At 38.8% G+C, this 25,984-nt stretch overlaps 1 protein-coding gene across 2 annotated transcripts; it reads left to right on the top strand.

The window, feature by feature from the left end:
* Positions 1-239: 239 nt before the first annotated feature.
* Positions 240-24,560, top strand: osbpl6 (oxysterol binding protein-like 6). 2 transcript variants are annotated; one of them, XM_033987141.2, is made up of 23 exons: positions 240-510; positions 5,286-5,554; positions 11,687-11,809; positions 12,016-12,069; positions 12,816-12,929; positions 13,014-13,184; positions 15,022-15,163; positions 15,311-15,414; positions 15,676-15,768; positions 16,699-16,867; positions 17,090-17,220; positions 18,722-18,829; positions 19,165-19,296; positions 20,464-20,551; positions 21,592-21,845; positions 22,004-22,141; positions 22,342-22,405; positions 22,660-22,738; positions 22,835-22,979; positions 23,126-23,270; positions 23,356-23,482; positions 23,589-23,711; positions 23,818-24,560. In XM_033987141.2, the coding sequence occupies exons 2-23, from the start codon at positions 5,399-5,401 to the stop codon at positions 23,927-23,929; spliced, it is 2,772 nt and encodes a 923-aa protein (XP_033843032.1). In that variant the 5' UTR covers positions 240-510; positions 5,286-5,398; the 3' UTR covers positions 23,930-24,560. The 2 variants fall into 2 exon arrangements, with proteins under 2 accessions (XP_033843032.1, XP_033843030.1); XM_033987139.2 differs by having other exon boundaries at positions 241-510; positions 15,019-15,163.
* Positions 24,561-25,984: the final 1,424 nt, after the last annotated feature.

Here is a 25,984-nt window from a genome sequence, read left to right as displayed (position 1 = left end):
AATAGCCCGGTGTTTAACTAAACCACAGAGACAATTTACCTTACCTCAAGGTGCCCATAAAGATCATGAGTTGCCCCCGGAGGAGTCTCATTGACGTCAGGTGCTCCGTTCCACTTTATGGTGCTCCGGTTCCGTTTTTTTCCGAGCATTTTCCAGCCGGTCTGTGCGATCCAGGCCGGTGTTTTGATCCAGGCCGGTGTTTTGTTCCCGCTCAAAGCTGGTCTCGCTGCTGCTGCTGCTGCTGCTGCAGGGAGGAGCGAGCGCCGAGTGCAGTTGAGCTGAGTCGAGCATCACCACAGCCCGCATTCAAGGAAACGGGCTAACACAGCACTTTCCACTATCGTGACTCCCGGTTACTGCGCGTATCTAGGTGTAAAATAGAGTTTTGTGTTGGACGTTTATGGAGGCCATCGGTGTTTGAAAAGCCGGGAGTCTGCCCAGTCAAGGAGACGTCTCAATTGTTTCCTGCGCCAAGAACACTTAAGACATGGTCATTACATCGTGTTTGTGGTAAGGAAATCATATTTTTCTGTTTGGACATTTCATGAGACGTTCATATTTTACGCAGATAATGAAAGAGATTAAGAGTGATTTCGTGACAGTTTTGTGGTGCCGGGCTGTTTGGCCGCTGTTCAGAGGCAGCATCTCCGTGTGCATCCTGAGTGAATCACCAAGGAACACCAGTCAGTCAGACACGACTCTTGACACTTAGCAAGCTGCTAAAGGTCCTCTACAGAGCCTTCATGGAAACAGATAATGTTTAAGGGGGTCTGTCAGTGGTGATCAGTGGTCAGCCAGCTCTTCCTGGCTCTTGCCGATAGTGTAGCATAGCCTTCAGTAGACGTAATGCGTCACTGAGACTTTCACAGATGAACTCATCTCTATATTTATACATTGTAATCTTGTCCAAGAGCCTCTATAATATATCTATGTATATTTAGCCTAAGGTATGTTTCCAAACAGCCTATTTATCTGCTCTGACACTGACCTACCATCCATGTTTATAGCTCATTACAGGAAAGGCAACTCTTTGAAAGTAAACTTCCATTGCTGCTGCTCCTTTCATCCACCAATTATAACTGGTTTATGAAGGTCAAACAGTGACTTTGCAGCTGCTTGAATTACTCCAAATCAGATTAAATGTACATGGGAATGGCTTCTTGAAAACATTGCGTTCATCAGCAGGAATGATTGATTTTCCCATTTATTTCTTGGCCCTGTCCTGTTCAAGGTGTTCCAGTATTCCAGTTCTTTCACTCCTGATTTTGTGAAAGAACAGGGAAGTGGTAAATATAATTAAATATGTTGATTTATTTTTAGCATTGCTTCTTTAGAATCAATTGACAATGCTTTAGCTGCTATATATGATGTGTGGCTTCATGTAGTGTGATACATGACACCTACCGCCAGTAAACAGCCAAAACACTGTTGTACTGATCAATGTGCATTATTAAGACAACAGTCATCCTCAATTGCTTGGTAATCAGTATTGGGAAGTAAGTGAATGTACCAAAAATACATATTCTGAATTCAGTTTTCCAGCACATTTCCTCTTTTATTTGGTGGTATTCAGAATACAGTTATTTTCATAAAATCAGAGGAATACATTGTAGTATTTGATCACACAATTTAGTATTCCTTTTTCCTGTGTAAAAAAAACAAAAAAGAAACATATATATTTATAAAGTATTCAGAATAAAGTACTATGAATGGACCATGTAACCAAATATGTTATAAAATACATTTTAATGCAGGTATTCAGTATTCTTTAACTAAATACATTTTCAAAGTATTCTTTCCATCACTGTGGGTAATACAACCTTAGGACATGAGTCTGCTTTTGTTGATCTACTTTAATTATGCAACATAGAGGGGGGTATTAGCAAGCCTGTACAGTGAAGGTGGGATGGGATGGCAGGACTTTGTAAATATTTCCCTCAACTTTATGATGATATTACAATGAACTACTAGAATCTTTAAGGAGGTTAATAGTATAATTCATGTTTTATACTTGGTTCTGCAATGTAACATTTGCCTTTTGAGGCTGTGAAGCCCCTTGACTTCTTGGGATACTAAACTTCAAGTCTGTTTTTCTTTTCCATTTCACAGATTAGGAGCACACAGTCAGTGGGCTACTAGAGTTAAATAGTCTTTTTATTTGTCGTCTTTTGACCCTTACCGAGAGGTCTACCATGTTCCCTTTCCTTGAATTTTACGGCATTGATATATAATGTTATCTAGATGTAATTGCTGTTTACATTTTAAAATGGGAAGTTTGCAAGCCATCTTACATCTACATCCTTGAGCCACACATGATGTAACACACACACGATAGTTTAACAGGAAGCATTTCTAGCAAAAGTTACGCTGAGACCAACGACCCTGCATTTAAAAGTGTAATAAGGATCAATCACTAGTTAATGATATGGAAAAGAATGTAGATGGTGTTCTTCCTCTCATCCATCAATCACATCTTTTTAATTTTGTTTTTATTTATTAAATACAAATAAAGGTCCATGAACAAGACAACACATATGGTTTATATATTTAAACAACAAAGGAATGCTTTTATACTCCCGTGTCACTTAACACAAAAATCTCTAATTTGTATCAGAAAGACATTCCTGAATTTAAATGGACAAAGTGAAAACTTTGTAAATATTTTCTTTCATTCTTTCAACTAGTTATACATTCTTGTTATTTGACTCTGTTGCCTCAGAGGGTTTATACAGACTGCATTAGAAAAGACAACACTTTTTTCATATATTTATAGACTGTGAAGATAACCCCACTTGTTTCCTTATTAGGTCAAGGAGTGAGTAGTCTAATATTGTGCCTTGGGCTTAGCAGCTTATATCCTAGTTGGCTTAAGACAGGCCAGGCATGATGACGAGAGGATCTGAATTATAGATTATGGTGTGAGTATGCTCCATGTACGCTCCCTAACCACACGGCACTCACCAGCGCTCCAGAGGAAAACATCCTGCTGCTCAAACACGTGTTGGTCTGCTTTCTGCATGGTGAGTGAGTGAGTAGGGGGTATAAGGGAAATTCTTATCAAGAGTTTGACCAGATCAAGATCATACCATTGTAAAACAGTAAAGACAAAAAGCAGAACTGTTTCATGTTCTTTTTGAAGGTAATTTTTATGCAGACTCTCAGTCAGATAATTTCTTTCAGTTGTTGTGAACGTTACATAGCAACAAATAAATTGAAGGAATTTCGATAATGAAGAAAAGGCTTTCTACTTGAGACCAATTTCGATATCACAATGATGATCAAATCACTTTTTCAGACCATAGAATGGGGTTGTCAAAAGTTTAAAAAATCTGATACTAATATATACTAAAATTAGTATCAAAACTAGCTACTCATTGGAGCAGGTGTCGATACTAAAAAAGTCGTATTCACAGGACAGAATAATTTTCTGAATAGCTTTAGAATGATCTTGAGCTGTATCAGAACATTATAAGACCACATATACTAGTATATGCCCATGGACCAGGGATTACACAGATATAAGGCCACATGGAAATATAAAAGAAAGCATTATTATTTAATGTAGAAAATCCCATTCTATTGTCTAAAGAAAGAAGGTTTTTGTTATCGTGGTATCAGAATAACTATTGAGTAGTGAGTCTATTCCTTAATAGTGAAATCAAGTTTGAAATTTTAGTATTGTGACAACACTACCATAGAATGGGATTTTCAACACAATATATCTTCAATATTACCATGTGCTCATGTACTACTTTCAATAACTTCAAGAAATATCATAGACTATATATAATTTTTTTCATGTTTTTATTTATTCAGGAAAAATGACCCATCTTTATACAGTCTATGGGAAATAGCCACTATCCATCCAATTTGATGTGATTTTTAAATTTAGATTCTTCTTCGCTGATACTTTTTTTTTAGCATTGGTTAGTATTTTTGACAATCCTATGACAATCACCTATTGTCAGGCTGTAGTTTATTCTTTATCTGCATCACTGTCTATAAACAGCATTGGCTTTAATGCTGGGGGCGAGGTTTATCCTTCCTGCTGCCTAATTTATGTTTCATTGCAGCATAAATTTGTTCTCATATCTGACTTATATTCAACCCATTGTTGACATTAGAAATCTTTAACAATTTTGATGTAATGATTATAGCAGAAAGTATACATTTGCTATGTGACTAACTTTAATGAATCAACTGAAATATTGAAATGTCAAGTAGAATCTGATTATGGCTGCTGCTCTGTGTTGCCAAATGGAAACTTGCAGAGCTCCCTTGAATTGACTAAATAATGAACAACATTCACTCAGTTGTAATTAGTTTGCATGGGAACGCTACACAACATTACACTTTTATTGCCAGCTGCCATTTGTTTTAATTACATCAGGTGTAACAGTGGTAAGTCTGGTCAGTGTTTTAATCAGAGTTGTGGAAATCTGTTGTCTGTACTGTAATAAGTACTCAGGAGTGGCTGTTGTTATTATAATTAACGTGTCCATCAGTAATAGTGAATGTGATAGGGGGATATTTAAAAGGCAGGTTTCAAATCATTGCTGGAGCTGCAGGCTCCAGTCTGAATCTATGAGGGGCTTTGACAGAGGGCATTCCTGAGACTGTGAGCCAGACTGTTCTTTGAATAATAACAACTGAGTGCTGTTTGTACATTGAACCTTTGCCACTGATCAGAATAATAAAGTGAGGAGTGGAGGGCTGGACTTGTACAGGTGCTGAGGAGATGGCCTTTTCACAGACAGTGATTTGTTTGCTGTTCTTGTTAGAACCATATATTGCATTGATTTGAAAAGAAAAAGCTCTGTAACATCTTGAGAAAGAAATAGCTACTATGTAATACAGCTCCAGTACAGTTCCTAGTGACCAACATTGTTTTATAAGTTGAAGATCTGTATAATGGTTTCATTACACACTTTTTCACTCAGATACAAGCTCATCTACTGCCTTGGCTTCTTTTCTGCTATAATAATTGCTTACTGCAAATATACATTATATTTTGTCAACAACAGTATCACAAAGAGCAGCTTCTATCCCACTATTGTCATGGAATTCCATGGCTTTACATTTTACACAGCTCAAAACAATTGGCTATTCACAGCTTACATAAAGCTTCACATTTAGGCGTGGCTCAGTGTCTGAAAAGCAGTTTGCCAAAGCATTTTGATCAGCGGAAACTAGCATCCCAAGTGTTGCTATCATGGTAGTCATAAAAACTGCATTATAAATGGTAAAGAATTGTAAGTAGTAACTCCCTCTGGGTTGTGTTTCAGATGAGGAGTGAGCAGTAAGCAGAAGGAAGTGTGCTGCCCCAGAGGATGCTTCTTACACGGGCTAAGTGCTGAGGGACGTCCACAGAATCCTCTCCCCTTCACCAGAGCCCACCATGTCCCAGTACCATCAATGCCAGCCCCCCCCACCACGCCTGCCCCATAACCGCGCTCTCAGCTCTGAGGACCGGAGCACCACTCCTCTCAAGACCTCCACCCCAGTGCACAAGAGCGCCTCGTCTTCCTCCTCCTCCCAGCGGGACAGCCGGCAGGTACGTATATAGTTACATGCACAAGACAGATGCACTTTGCTTGGCTGTAACAATAGAGCAGCGGCAATGAAGACTAAAGAGAACGTTATCCTGATAACTGTCAAAGCTGTTCTGCATCATCTGTTGCTACAGGTAAAGCCATGTGTCCTTTGTAAAGTTTGAATTGCTTGAATTTACATAGACCAGAATGAATCATCTTTAATTTGTAAGCAATGGCCAAATACAAAATGTAACAAATTTTACCTTTACATATACTAAACATAAACTAGTGCTGGAATTTGAAATCAGTATTGATCCAGTACTGAAAATGTTTGGCTGTTATCTGTGTAATTCCTCAGTCATCCGGGTATGATCCATAATAAAAGAAAAATTAAACATCTGTCAACTGGACAAAAAGTTGTTGGAATGAAGACGTTTTGCTGCTCATCTTCCTCAGTCCTGGAGAAGCGGCTTGATGAGGTTTCCCTGCTCATCCCCTTCTTGCTCATTCCCTCCTACAACTTTTTGTCCAGTTGACAGATTAATTTTTTTTCTTTTACTATTTGGCTTTTATGTTTTCTTAGCTGCCCCAGCCTTTGTGTGCTCATGCGTCTTAGTCTCCACTGCATCAGACGTGTTTTGATTGCTAATGACTAAAATGTAAATAGAGGAGCAATTAGGAAAATAATATGGCTTTATGTTTACATAATCGTGCATTATTTTATATTCCAGATAACGCATTGTCATTTGTAAATGAGACTCACACTATTTGGCTTTTGGGCTTGACTCAGCAGTTTTCCACATACAAATAAAAAATTACTTGCGTGAAAAAGGAAAAAAAAACATTAACAAAATGCCCTCAAGCTCCTCCATGGTTGAGATAACTAATCAGCTATCAGAGTGCAGACTGTATTATGTAAATGAAAGACTTTCGTAGGCAACAATACCACTCTATTTCACAGTTCACGGGTCAAGCACTTAAACCCAATCCCAACCGCTTGAGCCCCCCTTCCTCTTGCTTCCTCCGTAACCCCACCGAGTCGCTGCATCACCATGGCTGCGGAAACTGAAAACCGCTACTGGAATCTCTGACATCATAGCTTTTCCGTTGGACACGCTTCGTTAATATTTCATGAGCAACACTTGGAGAACATGTGGCATTCTCTGGAAGTCACCACGGGAGATGGACACTGGACTGGCAACTGTGAGGCCCATTTAAACGTTTGGCTTGAACAAAAATCCTTTTATATACAGTTCTGTTTCACCAGACTCTAATATACTGTACTTCTAAAGATAAATATACACGTTGCTTCATTATTCTAATTACATTTGTCAATGTTCCATCCTGTAGGACCTTGATTTGTAATCCCTTTTCATCTCTTTTTAATGAAGTCCTGGGCTGACCAAAGCTGCTTAGATATTAACAGCCTCAGCTTCTCCTAGCAGCTACCATTTAGCTTCACGCACCTGCTTGATCAGGAGCTAAAGATAAGTTGCTATGGTTTGGGACTCATTAACATTTAATTGGGATTTAACTCTTGGTGGATGCAGCTGCTCGGAGTCATGATGCAGCAGATTGGTCAAGCTGTGAAATATCTCGGGTAATAGTGGACTCTTTTCAGGGTGAAAAAAGCTTAAATGTGTGAAGTTAGTAACAGGCTGGCTAGTTCCTTAGCTACAAAGGAACTAATGCCCAGTACACATCAGGCATTCTGACCCCTTTTTAGTTTGTTATTTAGTTTACAAATAGACTAAAAGTAATACTACTAATTGGATTAATAAGGCAATTAATCAGTGAAATAATCAACAATAAATGTAATAATGTATCTGTTAGGTTATCGGATCACTTTTTGAAAAAACTGTATCCCTGCATATTTTTATCCAGTTGCTACCTGTTTATTATATACTAGTTTTCTAGTTTTAGTTAAACCTCTTCAGTTTAAGATGCCAAATTTGAGCCCAGGTAAATACTTCTGCTCAACTATTGCAAGAATTATTAAATAAAATGTTTGTGTGAGTTTTGTTGGAAAAAAAAAAAACCTTAATGGAACAAGCCCAAATTTCCTGGTCAATACATGTGACTTTCCACTGTGCTGCTGACAGCTGCTGCTCTCTCCTGAGAGCAATTAGAGGCAGCACATGCAGAATGCAGCAGCTCACAGTTACTGTTGCTTGGTCCACACATTACTTTGTTGATTAGGTCTGGCAACAAACCTGCACCATGCAAAATCCTCTGACACAGAGATGAGACTTCATGAACATGTCTGACACACTTCAGTTCGCTGATTGTGGTGTGGTCTGTATAATATTGTACAGTGTATATGGTGATGCGATCATTTACACTAAGTATTCAAAGCTTTGAACATAGGACACTTCTTCAGGGGCATTTAGATGTATCAATTTGTCTATAATGCAATGGATGATGGAATACTCCAACAACATGCATTTATCCCACTTTTAAAAATTGAAGAACCATCTAATTATCTAATTATAATTTGATATGTATTATTTATTTCAGTACAAGTATTATGATGACACTATAAAATTAAGTAATTGAAGACACGGGATATTCAGTGCTGGAGCTAGTGTAGTCTGCTCTCAGCCAGTGTACAATGTCCATGCCCTGGTGTTGTGCCATCATACTAGTCAGATGACCTGTATTTGGATCTGTTTTTGTACTATCCTATGCTGTGCTGAGTGACTGGTGACCTCCCCCTACATGAGCTCAGAGTAGAGGTGGAGGAGCTGCATTAGAGACTGCTCCTCTCAGGGTGTTAACTCCTCATCCATGTGTCATGCCTCCTCTTCCTCTCTTAACTGCTGTGCCAGCCTTACACTGTAGTCAAATTCACCCTCTTTCCCTCGGTGTCTTTGAGCTGCTACAGTATAATGGTTTAAAACTAATATTGTGTAAAAGCCCTAAACTGGTTAAAGTCGTACTTTGCACCACAAATCTCAAATATTGTCACCTGCATTTGCATAATTATATGCTAAGTATACCGCACTAATTATGTAGCCATTACAGGCTTTATTAACAAAGAAGTAGTAAGCTGAGACAAGATGGTATACATTTTTATCACTAATATCTTTGCCAGTGTGTATATTTTCCCTGGTTGATTAATTGCAGTTCAGAGGATGCTTTTATTCTAATCATCACTTTGTGGGTCTACATAGCCCTTGTTAAGTACTGTACACACACTATAGTATTTATTGAGTCTGACAGTCATTAACTGTGTGATCAATGGAGACTGGCAGTGCTGAGTTCATGCAGTGAAATGTCCTGATTCTCCATCTGTAGACCTCTCACATGGACTATGAGTTTGACTGTATTAAAAAAAAACAGGCACCACACAATTGATATTTATAGTAATGATTTAGCCCAAGGCTTCCCTAAGGACGTATGTCCTCCTTCCTCATTCACTGTAGCATTAACAGGTGTGTCATGCTGATTGGCACTGGAAGGAGCTGTTGGACGTTTTAATGTATTCATTTCTTCTCTGATTGCTCTGTGTTGTTTTGTAGTAAACAGGCTCATAAACAAATACATGCACTGTACATGAGGAAGTCATTCAGTGGAGCAAACTCTGAGAGGGATCAACATCATATTCACTTTGAAATCTCTCTGGCTCTGTGTTTTGGATCATAAAGCCTCTGCCATCAACTCAAATGGAGCTGTGGGTTTGTGCAATACCCAGTGTATTGATCTGTAGTGAGAGACAGGCTTCTTAGAGTCTTTTCACCAAACCACAATACTTGTGGAATGGAGCATGTTATGTAGTAAAATATTGACAATCTAAGTATGCAGTAGTTTAATGCCTCTATTGTATATTTGCTGTTAATAAATAATAAAAGCCAGTCGTTCTTAAACTGCATGGTCTCTTTAGGTGTGTTCACACTTGTCTTTGTTGGGTTCTGGTTTTAGCCCACTTTAGTCCAGATGGTAGACTTGTTTTGGTCCTGTTCTAGTCCTGTTTTAGTTCTTGTTTAGTCGAGGATTAGTTTTGAAATTAGTTCAGTTTAGTCAAAAAAGTGTGAATGCACTCTTAAGTACCACCGTGACTAAACCTCAAGACTTTAACTAAATGCTTTAACTAAAGACAAGTCTGAAGACTGCATCCTTGTGATATATGGGTACAGAGGCAGAGAAGCATTTTGTGTTACATAATCTGTTAATGTAGCTGGTTTGCTTAAACTTGAGTTCTGCATATGCATGAAGCAGCTGACAGGAGGAGTGCAATCTGTGAAGAAGAAGCATGACCTCATTACAGAAATGATGTGCTCCTCTTGGTCATCACATAAAACAAGCTGTGGGCATGTTTTTTTTGTTTGTTTGTTTTTTTTAAAGGTAATGTGACTTCAATCGTGTGTGAATCACTTTCTCATAAGCTGTAGTTCAGCACTGAGGCGACAGGGACAGGGTCGTCTGGGGATCCACAGCAGAGAAATAGCAATTTGTCTTTTGCTTCACAAGCTAATCAGCATAGAATGTGTACAGTTATAGTTAACAGCAAATTAGCAGTAATGTAGTAGTAGTAATAGTAATAGTAGTAGTAGTAGTAGTAGTAGTAGTAGTAGTAGTAGTAGTAGTAGTAGTAGTAGTAGTAGTAGTAGTAGTAGTAGTAGTAGTAGTAGTAGTAGTAGTAGTAGTAGTAGGACTAGTATGTGACATCACTGGCATCAACATCAGCAGTAGACTTAGTTAAGGGTGTCATAGAAATGGCACCTTCACTGTGCAGTTCATTCATTCATTGTGAGATTTCTGGTGCTATCTTACAATGCTTCTGTGATGAAAAGACCGGACTCAGGGATATCCATGTCCAGGGATAAAAGCTATAATTTGATTTCTTTTTTGGCAGGAAGTATTGACTAATAGTCATTTTTACGATAGGCATTATGTGAGTGGTAAATTGATGTGACTGATAAAAATCATAATTTCTATCTTAAATGAAAATCTTGTATTGTAGTTTGAAAGTTCTGGGAGTATCACTGGCTCCTACATTGAGCTGAAGACACACCAGAAATGTGAGCTAGGAAAACATGACACAATACTGTCTCCTGTCTGGGCAGTACAGTGAGAAGGGCATATTGCTCCTGTCACCATAGCCTCTTTTCCATTGGCACGGTTCACATGGGGCTGCCTTGGAGCGTGTCGGTTTGGTGCGGCTCCCTCCAGCCAAGTTGCGTTTCCATGCCCCAAGCCTGGCTCCGGGTCCAGGGAGAGGGCTCTGCTTGTATTTGAAGTATACTCATAATTGTATGGCCGATCTCAGCGATTCACAAAAAGGAGTTCCAAGTAATCCAAGTTTTAAGATAAAGCCAGTGTAAACACAAAACGTCTTCCGGTTTATTGACAGCTTTTTCTGGATTTATTTCATTCTCTGCTTCTTTACGCCACATTTTAGCATCTTTTTGTGTAATACATTGGGTTTGGCTCATGTTAGATGCATTATCCATTGAGAATATAATATGTTTGATTTTGTGCATTGATAAACAGGAAATAGTGGTGGACAGACACAAGTTTTGAAGCCTTGTCGCCTGTTGTCCTTGCTCCTCCACACTGTTGCTTTATCCATAAATTTACAGAGGATTGCGTATCACGATAGGTCTCATATCTGCATCACTATTTAAGCGATATTTCAAGTCGGATGACTTATTTCTCCTCTAAAGCGATAGCACTGCTGCGCAACATGTAAACAAACCGTGCCATGTGATGACGTCACCCGGCCATGGCTCGGGTCAGTTGTGCAGGTGTGAGTGGGGCCATAGAATCCTACGCAATCGTGCTTGAGCACAGCACGGCTCAAAAGTCCTAGTGTGAGTGCGACCTTAGACACTGTGGATGTTTTCCGGCCCATAGAGATCCAAAGTGGAAACGAAGCTATGAGTCTCATGATTCCACGGTTGCCAGTTCTATGCTCTTGGTGAAACTGGGGTGCAATTCCATACCTAACCCTTCGGCTCCTTGTCTCTCGAGGCATCACTTTGATGCACAGATTTTAAATAGGGAAGGACAGCATGGTCAGGGAAAGCTAATGGTGTGGAAATGCTGAGAGGGCAAAAGGAACCTGAATACAATAGTAGGTTTAGAGATGTTTTGTCTCAGTGTAGACTTTGCAACAGTAATCCTATCTTGTATTATCTTATCTCTTTTAGGAAGCAGACAGCTGGGAGATCATTGAGGGGCTCAAGATTGGCCAGAGCAATGTTCGGAGGCCCGATAAACATGAAGGTTTTATGTTGAAGAAGCGCAAATGGCCACTGAAAGGCTGGCACAAGGTAATCGCATTAGCAAACACTGACACAAAGGCTGCTGCTACTGGCACAGCTGCCCTCAGAATGCTAAACAACATGCCAACCAAATAAAGTGTTTTATTTTCTTACACTTAAGTTCACCCTTTGTCAGACCTTATCAGTAGGTTTAAGTTACACTTGAAATAAAATGCAGTACGAATTAAAAATCTAACCTTTCTTTCTCTTTTCAGCGTTTTTTTGTTCTGGACAATGGCATCCTCAAGTACTCCAAGTCCCCTCTTGATGTAAGTACCTCCGACGTCAGCCCCATAGCAGCGAGCTGCATGCTCTGACATCAGCTGTAACTGGCCCTGACTCAGCAAAACATATGCAGCATGACCCCACTGTGCTCTCAGGGGTGTACAAATATATAACAACAGTATAATAATATATTCAACTTTAATAATACTTAAAGACTCAAAGACCTTTTAGAGTTCAACACTTCTTCAACAAGAACTTCTGAAATATTTGGAGCAGTTTTTTAATCCAATTAGACTGAAATCTCTAGAGTTCAGTTTATTGTTTTAATAACTAAGAAGTGCCTGCTGTCATTGATTTTGTCCTTGTAAAGTAGATGCTTTTGAAAAATCTTATTTTATATTGTGTTGGTCACAACTATATAGGCTTGCACTAATTTTAGGGAGAATTAGATTTTTCACAAAACACATTTTAGGATTCAGTACATTTAAATATGTCCAGAAGCACCATTTGAGTGAATGAAACAGAACATACTAATACAAAAATCAAATGCACTTCAAAATGTTTATAGAGGTCTAAAACTATCCTAAACACAGGATATTTGGTTGTTTACACAGGAAAATATGGTACTTAAGTAATCGCAGTATTTGCCATTGGAATTTGTATTTGATTGCAGTTTCTCTTGCAGCCCTTGCTTTTACCCAACACCAAAGGAATTATAGGCCCAAGAATAGTTTTGTCATTCTTGTTAAGTTGTTATATTGGTTTAGTCTTAAATGTGGTTCTCTCTTAGATCCAGAAAGGAAAACTCCATGGCAGCATTGATGTGGGCCTCTCTGTCATGTCAATTAAAAAGAGGAGTCGGCGCATTGACCTGGACACAGAGGAGCATATATATCACTTGAAGGTAACATAGATCAATACTGTCACTGCAGCTTTGTCACATAAGATCACATTCATCACCCAGTTCCCTGTCTTTGGTTCACTCTAGGTCAAATCTCAAGACATTTTCGATGCCTGGGTGTCCAAGTTACGTCACCACCGGCTTTACCGACAGAACGAGATTGTGCGATCTCCTCGAGAGGCCACCATGAGAACGTTTCCTCCTCCAACTGCCATCGAGTCTCCCCCAAATGTATCTACTCTGGGACATGAGGCCAAGGTGAGTTCTTGAGTTAGCCTCGCTGCTAAATTCAATTCAATTAATTTTTGTAAAGCCCAAAATCATAACAGGAGTCGCCTCTTAGGGATTGATTTAACCAACAGAAAGTTAGAAGATCCTGTCTTTAGCCCTTCACGGCAAGGACAAAAACTCAAAAACAAAAAAGAAAAAGCGAAACTTCAAGAAGAACCACAGTGAAAGGGGGATCCACTCCCATGGACGGACAGGCTACAGATGTGTCCAGGACTAACACGCATCCATTCCAGATAAAGTTTAAGTCTGTAGAGCCAGAGCCCACTCAAGACTAAGAAACAGAGGGAGGGTCATCCAGGATACGGTAGGGTCATCCAGCCAGGTGGGGGAAAGGGAGGATCTGGGTCCACAGAACTGTCGTAACCAGCAAGAGGGACCCAAAGTGCGCGACTCTCGAAGGGTTAAACAATGTCTTTATTCACAAAACGTGGGTACATAATAATCACGGTTCAATAGTTCACAAGACCGGGGAACGAGGGTGCTTCACAGCGCAGTTCATGGACAGTTCTTAGATGCAGAGAAGCTGGGGAGCGTGGGTGCGGATCCGTGAGCAGGAGAAGACATACGTGCAAGGCGTGGGTAACGTGAGACCATACCAAGGTAGGAGTGCAGGTGCAGGGAGGTCCGGAGCTGGGTCTCGGGCGGAGGTCTGTAGAAAAGCCAAAATTCCAATCAGACATGGGTTCACAAGAAAGTGCTAAGGTACAAAGTCGAGCAGAAATATTCACGTGTGACACGTGGACGTTCCGGCGCCGAGTGTCTGGTCCTCGCTCCTCTTATCCACAGCAGGTGGTGTTGATTGCGTAGATGGGCTGCAGGTGCGCGCAGGAGGAGCAGGACTCCGCCCAGCTCCGGAGACAGGCAGGTGAGGGAGGGGGGAACACAGCACGGGAGGACAGCAAACCGGGATCACGACAAGAACAGGGTTATTGTATAGGAGGGGAAATTAAGTTTAGGTTCCCATGTGGATTTCAAAGGAAAATTTGGGATAGAAGGAAAATGTTCATTATGAGAGTTGCCTTGGGCTGACTATCTAATTCACTATGGGTTTATCATGGGAGCTAATTTTTAATAGAAACTGGGATAGACTGAAATAGCACAGACAAGAAGATGCAAAACCCACACTACAGATACTGATTTTCTGTCTTCTCCACTACTGACCTTGCTGTAGTCTCTGATTTGTTTGCTAAGGACAGCAATTGTGATCAGACTGGTAACTGGATCCAGATCATTTGGATAACAGAACGGCTTGTTTGTCAGGACTTGCTAAGTTTGAACCCTCTCAAGTGTGTGAACCAGTGACGCTCAGGTGAAGGTGCCCACTGAGACCTTGAACCCATTATTACAGGTGACCAGTACCATCTCAAATCAGAGCAGTTGCAATGGCTCTAAATGAATTACAATGTACAGTACTAGATCAAAGGCTCACAAGATATCCATATAAATGCAAAAGATAGTATTAGCTCTGTGTGGTTAGTTTTGTTTTATCAGTTAGTTTTGTTTTATTCAGTGATTTAACTATTCCCTGTTTCATGCAACAGTTTGAGGACTTTTTCCTAGTCAAAATATATAATGTTTAGTTTTAAACTGTTAATCACTCAGACGGCACACAGGAGTCGCTGATGAACCGGGTGCAGTCTCTCGTATTTTGTACTCTACAGAATACTAGAGCTGCACTGCATGGGCAATTTTTCATCTTTTGGAAACCAGCCCTCTAACTATAACTCTATACATTACATTATGTCATGCAATCTGAAATCACACTTTAATATGTTCAACTTATTATCTATTTCAATTAAAGCAGATGAAACCCAGCAGCTTGCCATGGCAACCAGTGGCCCCCAATAACAGCAGCAACAGCACCCTCCCAGCTCCCTACAGCAACGGCCAGAGCAAGGTGGCAGTTTGGCTCCAGGAGTCAGAGGAGATGGACAAGTGCGCAGAGGGTAAGTGCTATTTCCCTGCTTATATTTAGAACAAATTTCATTGAACAGAGCAGTAGATTAAATAATGCTCCAGGCTTTTGTAGCCTCGAGTGCAGTAATGAAAACCATTTGGTGACACCTCTCCCTGTTTGTAAATGTAATTGTTAGAGCTTGCCCGATGCCAGTCCAACCTGACCGATTTGAGTCGACTATTACAAAGTCTGGAGATACTACAAAGAACCCAGTCAGCTCCTAATTTCACTGAAATGCAGGTAAAGATTTTCCCAGCTTAAAGTAAGTGTCACATACTAACAGTGTTCCTGCAAAAGTTTATAACAACTGTGTGGGTGTAGTGCTGCCTGGAATCACTTGAAACCACTCACACAGTCTGCTCCATAATTGATCAGCCCTTTTGTGTTTGTATTTTGCTCTGCTTATGTTGTTCAAAATCCCAGCTCACCATTATAATTTACTTCATAATTTTTGTCATTTCACTGTAATCACTGTGTTGTGTGTTGATATGTGCCACTTAGACCAATTGTGTAGAATTGTCTAAGAAAGAAAAGCGCATAAACAGAAGATGGAGAACAAAAAGTGTCGGGAAAGATGCAAAATTCCAGCTTCAGGTATTCATCCTCTCACCCATAAGCATTCACATAACACTTGTATTGTAATTCTGATGTGTTGTACAAAGAGATGAAATTATTTGTACTGAGGTAGAGCTGAATCATTTCCCCGTATCTTTCATTTCGTTCTGTTTATCTCTTAATGAGGTCACTTGGCTTATATTAAAATACTGCTCACAGAGACATGTTTTTTCCATTAACCTCTCTTTCTTTTTGCTTTTCACAAATGACAGTGCTTTTTAAGAAAATTAGTCATTAGGCATTGTTGCTTCACATTCCATTGTGAAAGAGGGTTCGAAGATATTTAAAAGAAACTGTAATCTGTCCAGTCTTGCCCTTAAAAATAACTAAAAGCACATCAAAGACAACTGGGTTTGCTAACATTCTGCTAACTGGTGTGCAGTGGTGACATTAATTGGCCAACTGGCTTCTTTATAGTCAATGCTGAGTGAAGGGAAAACTACAGTAGTTAATGGAAAATTGCTAGTAGGGCTGCACAATATATCACAAAAGTATCAATACCGACTGACGCAATAATCTGTACTGCAACAACAAATGGCAAGGACACCAAAGTGCTCCATCTAACAAAAAGAATATGTTAAATAAAGATGATTTTATTAATGATAAAAATTTGCTTTGATTTAGCCCTGGTTTTGTGTTTTATTTTGACAGAATTTCACTAGTAAATTAATTGTTTAGTTTTATTATAATTGAAATTATTGAGTCAAAAAATGATAATAATATTAAGATATCACAATAATATCGATGTTGTTGCTCTTAACAGCCAAATTACATATCACAAAATTTGCTAATACTGTGTAGCCCTAATGGATAGTCATATTAAGAGTGTGTTGAGTGTGTTAGTTCACAACTCCAGTTCCCTCCAGGTGAGTCATTGTCTGTCATTTATGGACACTGTCTCATCTCCAGGTCCCACAGTCTGCAAGTATGTCCCCCATCCGCCTCCATTCGTCCAACCCTAATCTCTGTGCTGAGCTGGCGGACTACCAGCCCCCTGCGTCGCGGCTGACGGAGACTGTGGAGTATACCAGTGACTACATTAAACTACAGGAGGACTTCTGCACCATCGCCCAAAAAGGTCTGTGCAACAGTCAGTATGCATGAGTTGTAGAAGCAGAGATCATACAATAATTGTAGTTGCATTTAATAGGATTCACTTTCAAATCTTTAATTTTGTGTGAGGCCTCATCTTAGATTTTCTGTAAAAGTACATATTGGAAAGTTTGGAAAAAATAAAAAAGTCTAAGTATTAAGTGTAAATATTAAATAAATTCCACTTTTTTGTCCACATTCTTTCTAGTGCACTCTCTTTTGAAGTCAGCCTTTAACACAGTGGCCATAGAAAAAGAAAAGATCAGGCAGATTCTGTCAAACCAGGAACAGACGGACCAGGCAGTTCAGATCACCTCGCTCAGGAAGTCACTCTCACAGGTAACTAGCTACTTTTATTTTTCATTCAAAACTGCAACTGTTAGGAATCTGAAGCTGGCAATGTTTACTCCATGTAGTTTTTGTATGTCTTTATAGCTAGTAATTCCCAATTGATGAGCCGGGAACTAAAAATTTGTTACAGGAGGGTTACTGCAATTACTAACCTTGGTTTTAAAGCCAGAGTGATTACCTATCACATTAAAACTGGTTTATTTTATTACGAGTCACGGTTGCGCCTACGTTTTTGACAGGTCACTTTATGAGCACTGCTGCAAGCTTAAGAAATGAATCACTGTTGTAATTTATTTCTTGTCTCACATATTCAAATGCACTGTTTATCTGTTGTGTTCATTATCACAGGCTGTCAGACAAAACACACGGCAATGTTTATATATATATATATATATATATATATATATTTTTTTTTTTTTTTTTTTTTTTTTTTTTCAGCCGTCAATGTAATCACAATTAGAAAGCATGATGTGTGAGTCGTGATCATCAAATTATCCTTCTGCACTAATTGCCGAGATAAAGTATGAGGTGCACTTCATTAACTCCGCTCCCTAGCCTAGTCTTCCAACTTGTCACGTAATTGGAGTTTTCCTGCTAAGAGTTGACACCGTTTCAGTGGAACATTTTTTTCCCTGTTATCTACAGTTTGTCCCTAATTGGGCACAGACATGGCAAGACTGTTGTAGGCAAGAGGTCAGAGTTGGTGGCCAAGTAGGAGTTAAAAGTCAAAAGACACGTCAGGAATTCTTGAGCAACAGCTGCTACTGTTGTAAAATTCAACCCCCGCAAACCATCAACCTGGCGTTTCTGACTTAATTAGGTGGTAAATATACTGCGTAAAGTAACAGCATCTAACAGTGTAGCCATGTTAGTGGTTCAACAACATCATCTCTTATATGGAATAAAGGTTGATTTTGTTTTCCAATTACACTAAAATGTCTAAAAAGATTACGAGTATTATTACTACTACTACAACTATAGCACTTAAAATAACTCAGGTCTTAAAGGTCCACTATGTAACTTTTCTAATTCAGGGTGTTCCCGCTGTTCTACATGGAAATGTCAGTGTCAGTTTCAGAAGTTTGCTAAAAAGTACAAAAACATGCTACACTCTTACTTCTTACTGTGTGATGGGTCGCCTTTACTAAGATCTAGTGGTGTCACGTTCTTGCCTCTCTGAAATGATAAGTTTAATGCCATTCTGTGGACAATTCCAGGCAAAGTAATAACATTTTCATGGAGACCTGCCACCAGAAAAGTTACATTGCTCGGAGGCCTGGGCAGAATACATTCTGATGCCTTATTACTTACTGTTTTTATCTTGCAGTCGTTCAGGATTTTCTTTTGGCTTAATATTTATTCTATATTGTTTCACAAAGTACACCAAATACCACCTTCTACATACCATAATAAACCATTTTCCATTTGTAAATTTACTCCTATTTCACAATGGAATATTTGAGCTGTTTTTTTTTGGTTTTTTTTACAGGCTGTGTCCCAGAATGCAGAGCTCCGAAGCCGCCTAAACCGTATCCATTCTGAATCGGTCCTGACTGAACAAGTTGTCAGCGTGAACATCATCTCAACGCCTGACGAGGTACTATAGGTCACACATGGTCATTTTGTCATTGACTGGGCTAATTTTCTGCTCTCAAGGCTTGCATGCTAGTTGGAAGTGCTTGCTTGCTTCCTGCGTTTGACAGTTACTTTATTGATTCCTGTCCGCACAAATTGATGGTCCTTTCGGTAAGTCTTGTCAAGTGAGCTTCAAGGATTATAATTCTGTAGTGGTGCATGACATCAAGGTTAATGGAAAAAATGACTAATTACAAATTTATGACAGACTGTTGCGTGTTACTGTGAGTGGGTACCCAAATCTGTCTATGTTGTTACGAAAAGCATTGTCCCATGAATTGTGTTTCTTTGCCTCAGGCTGGAGAACAGATGGGGATCCCTCTGACTCAGCAGGCTTCCAATGAGAGTCGACTATCCATGTCAGAATCTGTGTCGGAGTTCTTTGATGCCCAGGAAGTGCTACTGTCAGCCAGCTCCTCCGAAAATGAGGTAGAAATACAGGAAAATAAGGCCTGTACAATGACTAAGTTAATGCATACTGATTGTTGACATAGGAAGGATGTTGTAGGGGAAGTTGCTGCAGATGGAGATAAAGTTTCACTAACAGTTGTGTGTTACAGTACATAAGACAGGTTAGACTATTCACTAAAACATAGTTAACATAATCATATTTAAGATTTTACTGCAAGTCTTGCTAAGATTTTTTTTTTTTTTAGTTTATAATTGTACTTCCTGCTTGGATACGGGGCAGCAGATGTGAAAAGGCCCATGGAGCTAATTTCATAACTGTTAACTAGTAACCCTACATTCAAGATAGTCTTGTAAGAGATCTTTTTAGTTTTATAAAGGGTTGAACGGGGGAAAAAAAATATTAACAAGCACCAAAAATGTCTAAATTAACAAATAAATGATAACCTGATAACCTTTATTTTGTAAAATTAAATTCAAGTAAATTATCCCTACATTTTGGATAAAAATTTTGGTGTTAATAACACGTGTAGAGGGATTCTTTTTTAGAATTCAGTGCTACGTCCTTGTACATTTCAACATTTTTTCACAAGCACGACTGAAGAAATATGTTTATGTCAGAATGTGTGTGTTTAGTGATTTGCACTTCCACTCTTTCTTTTAAGAATTTTAATCTTTGAGTTGTTGTTTTTTCTGTAATCACCCTTTGAACACCCAGGAGCAATAGCTCTCTGGGGGGCAATGCGGCTTTGTTGCTCCCTAGACATGCATTGAGCCATATTGAAGGATTATTCTCCAAGGAAATTCATCAAGCCCCCGTCCTTTAGCCCCACTGGCAGACCCACTGTTAGACTTGCATTACAGTTTTCCAGCAAAATCGCATTGACGGAAATAGTCTCTATCAGAAATTGGCTACAACATGCTTCCCTTTGGCAACATATAATGACCCTATTGTGTTGGTTGTAAGTTTAAACCCCCCGCAGTGTCTCATCTCATGATTACTGCAGAGGGATAGATAGTAGGTGACTGCTGCAGTTTGTTGGCCAGTGGCAATCTGCAGTATCTGTGTGTGTGTGTGTCTGTGCGTGCACGCGTATGTGTGTCCACCTCTTCAGCTCAGGGACTGCTATTGTGTCATTGAGTTGTACATTACTGACTCTATTCACTTTGTACCTGTTCCCCTCACAGGGCTCAGACGATGAGTCATATGTCAGTGATGTGAGTGACAATATTTCCGAGGACAACGCCAGTGTCACAGATAATGTCTCCAGACAAAGTAGGTCACATTTTACATCAGCGCAAGTCTGAATCAAGCATCAAACCCACGATTAGAAAGGAGAGAAAGCAGGGGATCCTACTCTACACTCCAACACTCACATATCCACAGTTATTAATCAGTGCGACTGGGGGAGTAGAGTGTGGCAGGGCCCTTTGCCAAAGGCTGTAACTGCAGTGTGAGTAGGCACGGGAGTGGAATCTCCTCTTTTATCATTGTCACACTTAATAATGATAAAAGGCACTTGAAAGTCTGCTGAAGAGCATGAAAGGCAAATGCATCAGGTATTAATTGAAAGTGATCTAAGAAATGTAGAGGAATGACATCATGTGTTTACATTTTAGATTTCATTTGTATTCATACAGTTCAGCAAGAGCTGCAAAGAGCTTTACAGAAATAGACATCAATAGGGAAGCACTGTATTTCACCTGATCGCCGACACTCTGTTAGGGGAAGGAAAACCCAAAAAAGGAGAAGTGAGAGCATTTATAAATATTTAATAGCAATTCATCATATTATATAACATAACAGTGGGTTTAGGCCCATACATAGCCACATCTAGCAGGTGGTGCACAGTTAGGGTCATGAAGCAGTCAGGACAGGAGCACAGATGGGTCCAGCTAAGTAAACATAACTGACCAATTACTCTCCCCTTACTAACAATATTCAAATCACTCTGTACAATACTTTCACGATATGCATTTCACTGTATGATATTTATTGTGATATTTTGTGGAGGCTAACATTATTGTGAATATGCTACTTTTTCCATATAAAATGCCTTCACAAGCCTTTGGTTCAGTCATAACCCAAAGAATTAAGGTTAATTAAGCTTATTAACAGTTATTTCTTCATGTAGTCTGTCCTGAAATGAAGCAAAGGATCATTATATATGCAGTTTCCTCTGTTGTTTAGCTATTGCTGCACCAAAACAATGAAACAAAGAAAGTAAATTGATATATTATGATGGCCCATGATATTATTGTGAGACAATACGATATTACATCCCTACTCTTTACTGCTACCTTTGCTGTTTTTAGTGGCCAATGGGGACTTTGCTGGCAGTGCCTTCCGTAATGGGCGCCGCACGTGTCTGCCTGCTCCCTGCCCTGACACCAGCAACATCAACCTGTGGAACATCCTGAGAAACAACATTGGCAAAGACCTATCCAAAGTGTCCATGCCGGTAGAACTGAACGAACCGCTCAACACTCTACAGCGCATGTGTGAGGAGCTAGAGTACAGCGAGCTCCTGGACAAGGCCGCAGAGACCGAAGACCCATTCGAGCGCATGGTAATAACCTCACAGAAAAGCAGCCCTCATTAGTCTCATTAAGTGTTGTGTCCTATAGATGCTGATGAACGAGCCACTTACGAGCCCTCTTTAACCTGCCCTTATGTTGTAACTGTTGCCAAAGCTTGCCTTAATTTACTCCATTTGATCTCAAACAGGTTTTAGTGGCTGCATTCGCTGTCTCAGGCTACTCCTCCACTTACTACAGAGCAGGAAGTAAGCCATTCAATCCGATACTTGGAGAGACTTATGAATGTATACGTGAAGATAAGGGCTTTTGTTTCTTCTCTGAACAGGTATGCGTGTTTTTATTAAAATTTTAAAATATATATTGAGAAATTATAGCTCCAAATGCTGTTGGTTAAAAGCTTTTTATACAAATGATGTCTTAGTGAACGGGCATGTTATATCAGATTAAATATACATGATGACATATTTAATGCAACACCGTGGCAGAGCAGCTGTTAAAAGCTTTTGGCTTGATGTTGTTTCAAAGGTGAGCCACCATCCTCCTGTCTCTGCATGCCACTGTGAGTCAAAGAACTTCACCTTCTGGCAAGGTAAGCCATGGTTCCAACTAGTGCCATTTTAAAAGTGCCATTATTATTATTATTATTATTATTATTATTATTATTATTATTATTATTATTATTATTATTATTATTATTATTATTATTATTATTATTATTATTATTATTGATAATAAGAATATTATTAATATTAATAATAATAATAATAATTTTTAATTTAGCATTTATTGTCTTGTATATAGTACTGCCTTTTATTTTGTAATGTCTATGTTTCTTTTTTCTAGATGTTAGATGGAAAAACAAATTTTGGGGAAAGTCCATGGAAATATTACCTATTGGGTCTGTGAATCTAACAATCCCAAGGTAATGTACTCTTTAATTATTTTTCATGCATAGTACTAAAATCTGTACAACTTCAGTTATTGCTTTTAACCCACTCTAAGACTGTGTCTCTTGTAGTTTTGGAGATCATTACGAGTGGAATAAAATCACTACCTGTGTGCACAACATTCTGAGTGGACAGAGGTGGATTGAACACTATGGAGAGATCACCATCAGAAACACAAAGAGCAGTGCCTGTCTTTGCAAACTCACCTTTGTCAAGGTTAGGAAAATTATCTTTAGTTAACTTCAATAACACTGCAGTATCAGATTTTGCATGTTACAATGAAGCCAGTGTTTTAAAGTCACTTTGGTTGTAACTTTTACCACAAACACATGTAGACTGACTGTTGGCATTTTATTTTTAAGGGAAATTACTGGAGTTCAAATGTCAATGAGGTGCAGGGATTTGTGATGGACCAAGAGGGCAAAGTCATTCATAGGCTTTTTGGAAAATGGCACGAAGGCCTTTACTGTGGAGTCCCACCTTCTGCCAAATGTGTCTGGAGACCAGGCATGCACTTCATTTTTTCACATTGTCTCCATGCTTAATTTGTCTTCCCTATTCTTATTATGCTTCTCAATTGTTCTCTATATAGGCTCTATGCCCACAGACTATGAGTTATATTATGGCTTCACCAGGTTTGCAATTGAACTAAATGAACTATGCCCAGAATTAAAAGATGCCCTACCACGGACTGATGCTAGATTCAGACCAGATCAAAGGTAACATACTACCTGTTGGGTTTTGTTTTTTCGACAATGTTGTAATTCATACAAGAAGCTGCAAAATATTTTAGTGAGTATTGCCTGTTTGGCTTTGGCTTTGCAGGTACTTAGAGGAAGGCAACCTTGAGATGGCAGCCTCAGAAAAACAGAGGATAGAAGACCTTCAGAGAGCCAGGAAGAAATGGAACGAGGAGAACAACATCAGACAGGAGCCACGCTTTTTCAAGTCAGTTCAGAAGATAAATGAACATCTAGTGTAACTGTGTTTCTGTAAAACTGTGAAATAACATCTTTCTTTCTTTTTTTTTTTTTTTTTTTTTTTTTTTTAACAGAAAAGTGATAGATGCCAATCACAGGGAACGGTGGGTCTCCAACAGCACATATTGGGAACTCCGGAGAAATCCTGGCTTTATCAACATGGAGTCGACTGTACATCTGTGGTAGTGCATTGACTCATAATCCCAGACATGAAGGAAGCTACCTATGCACAAAAGGAGTGTGAAAGAAGGTATTAATAAAAAATGAGTGCATGGTTTAGAGCTGCGGCAAAACTGGGAGAGGGCCGTATGCCCAGTGACCCTGTGGAGGTTTAGAGGCGCTGTCATGTCGTCACCCATCCATGGAAACACCCTCTGGGGTCACCTTCATTGTGCTCCATAAAGCTGGGTTGTCAGGGCAACAATCTAACCACTCCTATATATTTGTGCCCTCAGCTCGTAAACGTCTGTCCTTGCCTTAAAAAGACATGCATCTCTCACACACTAGTGCTGTTTAGATGAAGACATTTTAATCCTCACTGTTGTTTGGCTTAGATTAGTCTTTAAAAAGTAGTTAGTCTTTTATATTACTTTCGATACCATGCATGCTTAGAGTGCAGCTCTTACTGGCATCGAGCTTTATTTATTATATAATTGTAGAAAAAAAAGTTATTTTTATATATTAAAAACATCTTGAACTATGAATTTAGTGAAAGGAATATTATAGTAATCGGCAAATTTTTATTTATTTATTGCCTTTTAATACTGTTGAATTATTGAAGGCAGACACCTGTGAAGGAAAAAAATTAAAAGGTCTTAAAAAAAAAAAAAAAAAAAAAAAAAAAAAAGCAGCATTACATGGAAAATAAGATTTCTGATGTTTGTTTTTTTTAAGCTTTTACTGACAAATGCAGCTGTAATATGTCTCACAACATACTCCACAAAAACCAGCTCACAACAGTGTGTCGTGTCTGTGCATAGTACTACTCTTAGCAATCCTCTGTCCCTCTGCTTATTTTAGACATGGTCACGAGAAGAAACCTGAAACCACCTCATCCCCACTCTACTCATTCCTCATTACACAGACTCAATTCTACTCACCAAATTGTGCACTCTATTGGTCTACAAAGGACACACTTCTGTCATATTCATTTGGATATTATCATCACTCTGTAGTAAGCCTTTTTGGTTCTTATTACTGTCAATTTAATAGCCAAAAGTTGCTCACTGACTCATCCAGCTTCAGACTAATCCTGCTAAAGAAAGATATAACTTTATTTTTAATATATGTTTTATTATGATACATATATCTATTATGGTTTTACAAAAATATATTATTGTAACGATGTGAAGAAGCCAAAGTAATCCAATGTAAGCCTTCAAATAAAAAATGAAAAAAAAAAAAAATCATTTCCAGGATGTTTAGATTGTGCTGAACCAACTAATACATGTCATCTGTATTGAGTAAAGCCTGATACACATTGATCAATGATATGAAAGGTTTTAATTTTTCATTTAACACCAGAGCCACCTGCTGGACATCCTGAAAAATTGCTAATTTCAATTGGTTATTAATTTTTATTTATTTATTTAAATATGTTCTACATTTTTAAAATGAATGTGCGATTGTATATTTACCCTTTTACAGATTTGTTGTTAAATTCTTTGGCATAATTCTAGTGGAGTTTTGTTTGTTGTTTTTTTTAACATTGAATAAACTTAGCATTTAAACACTCCATAAATGCACAATAGGAGACAGATAAAGAGAACAGATTTATTTTTAGGACTACTGTATGCACAGTTCATGTAGATTACAAACCAAAAATTAACATAATCAACTGGCTTTACATCATAGTTTTCTATTTTAATAATGTGCTTAAAATCCAATGCTAAATCTCAAAGTCATCATTGGTTTCACTTACTGTGCCTTAATGAATTAGACTGTATCACGAAACACATTAGGATTCCCTTGTAAACACGAAGGTATGCCATTAACCAGTTCCACTGTCCCCAAATGCTTACAGCTCATTTGGCTCTGATGTTCGTCATATTGAGTCATCTCCGGTGGTTAGAATATGCAACCAACTTAAAGTGCTTGCAGATTTTATGAGATGACCTCTTATTCTCCTGCTTTTTCAACCATAACCATTAAAACTGTAAATACAAGAGCTTTAGATTACAAATTTATAACAAAAAAAAAGATTTTAGTCTGGGATTGAATAATTTTAGGATGAAAGGATCT

Source organism: Periophthalmus magnuspinnatus, chromosome 21 (genome assembly GCF_009829125.3).
Source record: "Periophthalmus magnuspinnatus isolate fPerMag1 chromosome 21, fPerMag1.2.pri, whole genome shotgun sequence".
In the NCBI taxonomy this organism is placed as follows: Eukaryota; Metazoa; Chordata; class Actinopteri; order Gobiiformes; family Gobiidae; genus Periophthalmus; species Periophthalmus magnuspinnatus.
The sequence above is the reverse complement of the archived record's forward strand: the minus strand, read 5'-3'. Positions and strand labels throughout refer to the sequence as shown.

What these genes read in the sequence shown, in the direction of transcription:
- osbpl6 (XM_033987139.2), top strand. Translation starts at nt 5,399, where the DNA reads ATGTCCCAGTACCATCAATGCCAGCCCCCCCCACCACGCCTGCCCCAT. An exon ending in TCAGGAAGTCACTCTCACAG is followed by an intron (nt 17,221 to 18,721) that starts GTAACTAGCTAC and finishes TTTTTTTTACAG; the next exon opens with GCTGTGTCCCAGAATGCAGA. An exon ending in GAACTTCACCTTCTGGCAAG is followed by an intron (nt 22,406 to 22,659) that starts GTAAGCCATGGT and finishes TCTTTTTTCTAG; the next exon opens with ATGTTAGATGGAAAAACAAA.